The 10,172-nt window shown below is 48.9% G+C and overlaps 1 protein-coding gene across 1 annotated transcript; it reads right to left on the reverse strand.

The window, feature by feature from the left end:
* Positions 1-7,827: 7,827 nt before the first annotated feature.
* Positions 7,828-9,465, reverse strand: LOC128722195 (uncharacterized transmembrane protein DDB_G0289901-like). The gene has a single exon (XM_053816044.1). The coding sequence runs from the start codon at positions 9,463-9,465 to the stop codon at positions 7,828-7,830; it is 1,638 nt and encodes a 545-aa protein (XP_053672019.1).
* Between the last annotated feature and the right edge of the window lie 707 nt (positions 9,466-10,172).

Consider the following 10,172-nt stretch of genomic DNA (forward strand, 5'->3'; position numbering starts at 1 on the left):
CAGCGAAAGGAAGCAGAAAAAACAATTCGAAAAAATATCAAAACGTGCAATAATATGCCATCGCGAAGTGGCCATTGATTGTCGTCCCATTGGTCCCCTGCGTTTGTGTGTTTGTGCGCACGAAAGGGGGGGGGGGTTAGTTTCACCCAGCCTTCCTCACTTTCACGCACCTTCTCCACGAGCATTGGCGACCGAAATTCCACCACCGTGGCGTCGTCTTCGTGAAGCACCAAACCAAATAAGGGCTACAGCGCAGTTTCCTTTCGCTGACGCCACAGAACTGGTCCACAGTGCGACGCCCATACCCGGGGAAAGGATGGAATTTGCCCGAAAAAGGAATGAAACGCACCCAAAACCAGTCCCCGCCGGATTGTTCGTCGTGGCCGTAAGTTGACCAAACCAACGGGACGTGCCCTTCGGGCGGTGATCCGTCCGTCTGTCCGTGGGGCGTGTTTCGGACACAGATTTCTCGGAGAATACAGATAACAACAGCAGCGCGGTCGTTTTTGGCACGAGATGGTTCCGTTCGTTCTCGCGAAATCATTAGCAAACGGCATGACACGCATCGAAAGCGTACAGGCCACAGTAGTACGGGCTCAAAATTAGCTGCAATGCCGCTGAATGGGAGCAGCATCTGCTTTATACTTTTTGCATCCCCAAATAAAAGGTTTTCTGATATGAATGATCCTTAACGGCATGAGGGGGCCACTTAACGGTGGTGCTTTATTACATTATTTTTCTCGCCATGCGGCTTAATTTGATTGCAATTTCCCGCTCAGCGTTGTGTGCCAATCCCAACAATGCGAACGTCAATACTGCGCTCTATATCCGGCCATTAAAAGTGGAGATTTTTTTTCCAATTTTGTGCGATGTACCACCACAACAAACAAAACCCTCCGCCTCGTTTTCCAAACAAACGCGCTCTCGAAAACCCCATTTTATTTTCCGCTGCTGCTGAGCGCCCGCAAAACAAACACCACCCACGGAATGGGATGCAAATGCATTTGCCCGCCAGAATGGAGGCGGAATCGGGCAATGCAATCGCAACCGGTTTGGGGGCACTGCATAAACCATGGCGAGTTGCAGCCAGGTTGGCGCGTACACCATTTTTGCGAGAGATTACACTTTTCACCGCACCGCACCGGTATCTAAATTGCTCGCGTGTTTTTCCCTTCGCTCTAGTAGGCGACGTGCAAGCGCGGCAACAACGCGTTGCAGTCGAAGTATGCCATGATGGGGGAGAGAAGAAAAAAAGCGCACCAAACGTACGTGTGTGTGTGTGCCTCGAGTTGATTATTTTTCGTGTTTGTTCAGTTTCCGTTGTGTGTGCGTGTTTTTTTTTCTCTTTGTTTTGTCCCCACACGTTCGATTGGCTTGGTTACCGGTGCACGATGGGGTTGGGGGTGTTTACGAATAGATTTTCCTCCCCGTGTGCAGGTCGTCGTCGGGTGGCTGCACTTTGTCCGTTCGCACGTATCCTTTCACCACAAGAGTGCGGTCTAGTGGAGTGGGTGGAAAAACAGCATGAAAATGAAGAGGATTATGGAGCAAGAGAGAGAGAGAGAAAAAAAACGCCCCACGCTACAAAAAACCATTTCCCGCGGAAATATGGTTAACAGGGGGTGAATGAAAAAAAAAAAACAAGGTACTCCCGCGCGGTAATCGAACTCTGGCCGCTTTCCGTCGTGCAGCAGCAGAAGAGTGCCCTCTACGAAGGGCATGGTGAAAATAATCGTTCGAACATAAAAGCATCCGACAAGGGGTTTGCCCTGCTGCAGCAGGAGTGTTAAATGACCAGTGCCTCTGCGCGTTCTACACCAAATTTAACACCCTGCCGGGAAGGTGCCACTACTGGCACCCAACGATAAGCCCCCGTCCGTATGGCAGGGGCACGACCACACAAAGCCGTAACATAAACACACTGCACTGGGGGAATGCACTTTGGACGAAGATTTAGGGACCTGACGGCCTGGTCCGAGTGGCCATCGTCCGACGTCCGGATGGGCAGCTGGTCGAACGGCAAACACCGGCTCTGACCGAAATGCGTGAGTTAATCTACACGTGCCGAAAGTGCATCATCGGTCGCTGCATTCACCCAAACAACGGTAACGTAAACGATCGGTGAGGAGTTTTTTGGACCATTCGATAAGTGGGGTCGATCATCACCGCTGGATCACAAAAAAGCATCTTAAAACAGACGTACTTAACGTCGCATTCAAATACTACAGCTAGAACGAAGAAGAACAAAACACAATAAAGTATACAATAAAGTAACACAATAAAGAACAAAACACAATAAAATACTTCTACGAAAGCAAATGAATGCAATTATATGGCAGTGAAAGAAAAAACTATTCTTTTTCGTTACATTATCGCAAACACACACACGCAGGTATAGATTTTGATGAGGGGTTTTTATTCTCCTTTTTTGTTCCTTAAATTAGAAAACTCTATGCAATATAAAGTTCCGTCTGTGTGCATGTAAGGTGCTGCTGCATGTTTGTTTTTTCTTCTCCCATTTGTTTGCAAATGTGTTATTTTTTTTTTGTTCTTTTTTCGTATGACGACGTTACTTTCTCCATCTCTTGCTCTCTTCTCGCGTCTTCTCTCTATAACTGCAGGTTGCACCTAGCTAACTGATGCTGGTAGCATTCCCTCTATTGTTGTGTGTATTTTTTTTTTATTTTAAATTTCCTTTACTATCAGTATTTTAATTGTTGCTTTAACCATTTCACTATTGTTGGTGTGTTTAGAATCTACGCGCTATTGTTTGTTTGTTTTGTTTTGTTTTGTTTTGCTTTGTTTTGACTTGTATTTGTTTCGTCTGCTTCTTTTGTGACATCATCCTGCTCTCGCTCTTTTTACTATCCCCCCCGGTAGAATACCAGAAAGATACACCTTCGCCTTTGCAAACGCTTTCCCTACCCTTCGCACACCTTTCCCGCTCCGTAGCTAACACCCCCAAAAGGTTGAGCACCCTCTCCCTCCCCCCCACCCCGTTCGGCACCCTGCGCTGGATATAAATTGTTCAACTTTGACGAGTGCAGCTATCCATACTAAAAACTAATGTATGCTACCGTTCCATTTCCAGCTCCAGCTGCTTACGCTTATGCTTAAATATTACGGTCTTGTCCTGTTTATGATTTACCATCGTATCGTGTGTGTTGTTGTTGTTTTTTTTTTTATATCTTTCATTTATCGTTATGCATTTAGTTCGTAAATAGGGGTTTTATTTCCTCGTCTCTTCGCTTCGCACTTTGCTACATACTATCATCCTCTGCATGCGTTCTGACGCGTTCCGGGCAGAACCGTCTGGCTACGGTGCTCCTCTCGGTTGGGTTCCAGTTTTGCCTCTATAGTCCTTAAAAATGTTGCATTGGAGTGTGATTTGTTCAATCGGTTACATCGCATTTCCGGCCCTCGCGCACACACACACACACGCATAAACGCTTTCCACTTTCACTTCGCGTCCTTTCACACGATTTTTCCGCGTTCATTCGCTTCACACTCACTCTCGCACACACGGTTAGGGTTTGTTCTACCGGTTTACTAGCCAGTTTAAATTTCCCACCCATCTACGTGAGTTGGATCGCTGCGCTTTCTCTTCTTAGCATATATATCTATATAATATATATCTTAATGTTGTACCACTAGCAGTAGATCGCTTCTCTCGCATTCCATGTCTCGAACTCACCTCTCACACCTGAGTTTCGAGCGTTACGGTAAATGTATATATGAGTTAGTTTTGTGTGCAGGTATGATGTACTTGTTATGCTGGGTGCGTGTGTTTACTCCACGCGCAAGGATCCTTCCATTCACTGCAAATATCGTGCAGGCGGGAACGTGTATCCTTATACACGCCGCACGGAACGCGTCCCAGTTTATAGCGTCTTCCACATCCTTTTTGTTTTCGTTCGTTTTTGCACTAGCAACTACCTTAGTACGTTTAAATGAGTCGCTGGCTGCTGCTCGGCATGGTTTTTCCCCCTGGAGCACTAATGGAGTAGTGCCCCAAATCACACAAAAACGAACCTTTCCCGACCAGAGAATGATGCCGCAGAGCGGTTGTGCACCAGGCACGCTCTGCTGCTCTCTGTGTGTTTCGTTACGTTTTAATCGAAAATAAGCTACCGAGCAAATATCACACTCCCCCCGGGGAGCATACTTGCGCCCAATTTGCACGCAATTGTTAATGCATTTTCGCCTCATCCAACCGAAAGCTTTGATTTCTTCTTTCTGTTGCCCTTGACGGGTGCTCATTTAAATAAGAAGTTTAAAACAAATGTCCAACATTTGCATGACAAAAAAATAATGACCCCTAAATAATGACCCGACCAAACCCCGCTGGAATTGTGTGCCAATTGCATGCGAGTGCATCCCGGGGGTGGTGTTTTTTCCCACTCGCCAAAAAATAATACTACACCCCTGAAAACTCGACGGACAAACATTTTCTTGTCCAGTTGTTTGCATGTCCCGAAGTGCCACATCCACCCGTGCGGACAATTAAAACCCAACAGCGGTAAAAATGGTCCGTGTTCTCCTTTTTTTTCTTCTCTCCTTTTGAGCTCCACTTCCTAGACGGATCCACGTGTAAGAAGCACCTTCGAATAGTATTAGCAAAAGGACGATGGATGATGGATGGCTGTGGGAGGCTTATCGAACCTGGCTTCCTTATCAAAAACTCTCACCCACCCACTGTTCCTTTTCTGGCGCAGTGTGCCAAACGGTCGATCGAACTGTCGGTGCGGTGCATCTGCCACGGCATCATGTGGCCCTGAGGCTTTACGCAGGTTTACGGATTTTTTCAAGTTTCGAGCGTCCCTAAAAACGATCCCAGCAGATTGTCACTTATTCGTCTAATAAGTCACTTGTATTATAGTATTTCTTTATATTTTCGCACCTCCCACGCGCGTTCGCCTTCATATTTCTCTCTCTCTCTCTCTCGCTCTGCCAGTGATAAAATGTTAGGCTCAAGTTGCCTCGGACAGGGGGTGTTGTGTGTTTTTTCTTCAGTTTGTTTATTTCAGTTTTTGTATGTTCCGGCGGCTCTTACATCATGTACGTACACGGTTTCCTTGGAGTTTTGGGGAGTTTTGTTTGCTTCCCCGCCTCGCCTCGATCGTATCTTACTCTTTTTGTTTCTTCTTTTTTTTTTGCTTGTTTTGTTTACTCTCATCTCAGTTGGTTGTTGCTTCGTGTTGTTCGCCTATGTCTACGATTACCTATGTCTAGCCGTAATTGAAAAAGAAACCACCCACCCAAAAGCTGCTTCCTGACCACGTACGCTCCACCTCCTCGCCTTCCGCATCGGTTCTTTCTTTCCTACTTTCACACAGCATTCATCCTTGGTATAGAGAAGAAATAAAATCAGAGAGATAGAGATAAATTTCACAGGCATCCTCACATACCACATTCACACACACACACCACTCGTACACACACGCATACGTATTTTAACACACCGTTTTCCTTTTGTTTACTAAAGGTTTATAAGTTGCATTTGTGTGGTTACTACACTATATAAATTTCAGTCCTTTGCCTTCACACACGTGTGTGGGAGTGTAATTGGAGTACTGCGTGGGTAGTAGTCCCATGTACTGTTGCGTTCGTGTTTCCGCCTGATTTTCCAGTTCCCGCCCGGTCAGCAGACTAATTTTGCCGTGACAGAGCGACTCCGAGAATGCGAAAGAGAGCTCCGGAAATGATCGCGATCGTTCACGATGGCATATCCACAATCCATGTCTGGTAATGTTTGAAGGGTTGTTTTTTTTTATAAAATACAGCAATATATTTGTAACTAGCCGTTCATCATCCGCACTTTTCGAATCGACACACCGCCGTCATCAGCCAATCGTTCCACGTCTGCCCATATGGAGAGGGCCTGAAAGGATATTACGGGATGGATCGTTCGTAATTCCCTGCACGACAGTGAGGCTAGCATTCAGCGCATTGTAACGGCTCTTGGATCGTCCTTCCACACCAAACGGATCAAAACTTGACAAGTGTTTCGAGTGAAGCAATTTTCTAACGTTACCGACTGGCTGCCAACACCCCCGGCCGGTGCGTTTTTCTACGTCAATATTATTGTCAGTGTGCTGACTTTTGAACCAAGGTAGGTGATGTGTTGGACGACTAAGAGGGAGCGTGAACCTATCTGTACATCGTCACTGTGTAGATTCGCAATTTGCATTTGTTAGCAGAGCCGCTGGCTGGTGCTGCCAGCACATCAGTTAATCAATGTAATACAAAGTAAGAAAAGTTTCCACTCCAGCGCGAGTTTCAAGAGGAAACAGGCTAATGCATCCCCCGGGGGCGCAGATCCTAGCTTTCACCGCTTGGTAGTAGATGTAAGATGATAAGAGTTTGATCAATTGGTTGCAGTAAAAAGGGTTATCTAACATCATTTGACTACCAAGCAACGATGGATTCGCCAGCCACACTTCTAGCGTAACGAATGCTGTCGAAACACTGAGAAAAAGGTTTCTGCACAAAACACTGATCAAACATAACGCCGATATTCTGCAAAGATGACGCACGCGAAAAGTTAAAACGACACATTATTCTACACGTACTGAACGCCGAGATCCATAGCAAACCTGGACAAAATGGGCAGATATGCAGTTGGTAGCCAACAAAAACCGAACGGGTGGGAGAAGTTTAGGTCTGGTTGCGTTCCGCGCGAACCGTTAGATTATATTCACGAGACCACCCGGATCGTGGTGTAAACGCCACTCTCGTGGTTCCTTGCTGCGTGCCGAACGATCGACTTATCTTACGTGCGAAAAAATACATTAGGTTTCGATGATTAATATAAAAAAAAGTCAGGAAGGGAAATAAAACGTGTCATAAGTCATGTTGTGTTTAGGACGAGAGCTCTACGCGAAATTGGCAGCCCATAGAATCGCAAATACCACACGAAAGCGGCCGCTATTCAGCAAAACAAAACAAAAACTAAACCCCTAGTATAGTATATCATTTCGCAGAGCCTTAAGCCCAGGGCGGGTCGAGTCGCCCCGTCGTGTGCTTCCCTTTTCCCCCCCTCATTCCGGCCGCATTCGCGTAGATGGGATGTTTTTAATCAAATATAAATACAATGAAGTGAACAAAGTCTTAGCGCGTACGTAATATGAGATAATAGGTTTTGTTCACGTTTGTTACGATTAAAGAAAACAGAGCTTTGATTAGATGGTAATCGAACGTAAAAGATACAATCGCGCCACGCGGTGTGTTGGAGAGTGGTTTTTTTTTTATCTCCGGCACGTGTCTAGAACCGTCTGCAGCACACAGGCGGCTCTCGATGGTCCTCCTTTCCGCGGTGCGCGATTCGCGCGATTTTCCCGCGCGCAGACGTGCCATTTTGCCTTAGCTGATAGAGAAAAGTATAATAAATCTTGCGGCGGATCTCCCCCCGTTCGCGACCGTTCTGCTTACGTGGTATTGGGTGGTGGTGTAAAAGTAAAACTCCGTACATCCTCTCTCTGGTGCATCATCATTGTGGGCTGTGTCCCACCCCATGTGCCCCTTTTTGTTTCTGCAGCTTCGCTTTCGCCCAATCGTTGGAACCATTCCACCACAGCCATTGCTGCGCTTCTTCTGCTCGACCTTCATATTGATTGTTGTTGTACTACGAACTATCCCCCTACGCACACCTACCTCAAAAACTCATCTCATCTCACCCCCTAATCCTTTCTCTCTCTCTCTCACACACATTAATCCTTCATCCCTCCCACGTTCGAGCTACGCCTATTTCTTCCCACTCCCCCCCTAGAACCACACACACACACAAGCCTTCCCCATTCGTTGCGTCTACAACATCCGGTGCGTGGCCTACAGCTTTATCAGCTTCGGAGCGCTCAGCTCCGGTTTGTCGTCAGCGTTATCGTCGCAGCAGAGCGGACGCTTGTTGTTCCCATTACTGCTGCTGTTTTGCGTGTTGTCACCGTCGGTTGTTGCCGGCGTGTTGTGTTCGGTGCTGTCGACTGCAGGACTGCTGGTGGCGCATAACGTGGCCGCCGCCGCCGCCTTCGCTGCTGTAAGTGCGGTCGTTGCCGCGTCTTCTCCTAAGCTTTCGCCACCTTCCGGTACCATCAGGGGTGATGATGATGCATCCGTGGCGGCGTCCAATTGTTGTTCCGCCGCCGGTTGTTCCAGCACCGCCATTGTGGTGCCATTGTTCTTCCCGACGACGACCACTGGGGCTGCTGCTGCTGCTACTGAGCTGTCGGTGGTGTCCTCCTTCGAGGTGTCCTCCTTTTCGTCGTCCTCCTGGGCTGACCCACCCGATCCGAGCGAACTTTTGCCATTTGCTACCACCACCCCCCCGCCACCGGTGGTGACCGCCGCCTCGTTGCTTTCCGATTCCGACGATTCCATCATGGCGGTGCGTGAGTTTTCATCGTTCGTGTTACCTTCGTCCTCCGCCGTGCCATTGTCCACGTCCTCGTCATCGGCCACCTCCTCTTCGTCCTCCTCCTCGCCATCCTTTGAGATTCCGTTCTGGGCACCGGTGGTCTCACCGGCCGCCTCCACCACCGCCGCCGCAACACCGTTGTCATTTCCCGGCATTCCACCCAACAGTTCCGGCTGCAGATCCGACACCACGTAGTGTGTCCACAGTGCGAGCTCCACCGAATGGGCTGACCACTTTTTGGACAACACACCCGTCGCGCCCCCCGCCGCCGCTCCGTTCTCATCCTTTCCGGAGGGTGCTTCCTTGGGGGTGGTGGTTTCGCCACCATTTCCATCCTCACCGCTCCCAGCCGCTGCATCCGGCGTTCCACCATCACCGCCACCACCGTCACTACCGCCGCCGCCACCATCAGCAGCCCCCCCACCGTTGGCTGTGGCTTCGTCGGATTTTTTCTGCTGCTCCAACGCACCACCACCATTGCTTTCGACGTCCTTGTTGAGCCGCTCCATCGTCTGCTGGATGTGTGTGACAAACTTCAGATACTCCTTGGCGGTGTAGTCGATGCCCTCGATGTCCGGGATCGCCATCAGACACTCGTCCGCCATGAAGGGGGCGCTTTCGGGGGCGGCCGCGGCCAGCAGTGCCGACGCCATCGTGATGCCGACGCCCTTCAGGTTCGAGAGGGCGTTGAGCGCCTGCTCGAGGTTCGGCAGCTTCCGGAAGGCTTTCTTCGTCTCCATCACGACCGCCCGGGGTGTGTTGATTTTGATCAGATAGGACAGCTGCGGGTAGAACTTGCCGCGCGTTTGCTTCCACTCCATCGTCTGGACCAGCTCCTCGTGCAGCAGGTGCGCATCGCGGCCACGCATTTTGATCAGCTTCGGTAGCTCGTTCTGGTACCACTTCTCGAGGCGCAGCAGCTTGTCCGCTTTTTTGCCGTTGCCGCGCGTTTCCGCCTTCAGCTTGAGCGCTTTCGGGTACAGCTTGAGCACGTAGTCGAACTGGGCCGAGTTGCCGTGCTGGAAGAATGTTGCACTATCCCTCACGATCGCCATGTTTGCGCTGCAGCGAAGCACGTAAAACGAGAGACAAGAGAGAAAAAGCAAAAGATTGTTAGTTTTGTGCACGGATTTGCCAGCGGCCTGTGAAATGTAGATAAGGACGGAGGAATAAGGAGGAGAAAGCGATCTAGGATGGATGGTGATGCCAGCTTATTCAAAGCGTAAACGTTGTAATGAATAGCAATTATCTCGACCAATGGGCATATCTCACAAAGCCTCCTATGTGGGTGTCGAGAGAGGAACGAATAGCGAAATTAAATAGCCCGAAATCCAACGAATTTCTCCCACTTTCTCACTCTCTCTCTCTCTCTCTCTCTCTCTCTCTCTCTCTCTCTGACTACTTCCCATTGGAGATGACACTTGATCCTGAAGGTCCTTTCGAGGGCTGTTGGTGAAAAAAGCGTCCCCCATGCGGACGGGCTCGTTTTACGAGATTCGTACTCCTCATGGTGGCTTCCATTTCGCAATATTACCACAGCTCACCGCAACGGGCAAGCAAACGAGCAAGTGCGTCCCACACCTCTTCTGAGGGGTTGTTAAATGTTTACGGCCACGAGAGATTTAAATATGCTACCCAGAACAGAAGCGAACGAGCAAAGTACGAGCGTTGGAATGGGTTGGAAACTACCGCAAAAGGACAACACGTACCTGGTGTGTACGCAGAGTGCTTTGGGCAACAGAAAGAAGAAGAAGAAAGAAAA

This window comes from Anopheles nili, chromosome 2 (genome assembly GCF_943737925.1).
Source record: "Anopheles nili chromosome 2, idAnoNiliSN_F5_01, whole genome shotgun sequence".
NCBI classification, from domain to species: domain Eukaryota; kingdom Metazoa; phylum Arthropoda; class Insecta; order Diptera; family Culicidae; genus Anopheles; species Anopheles nili.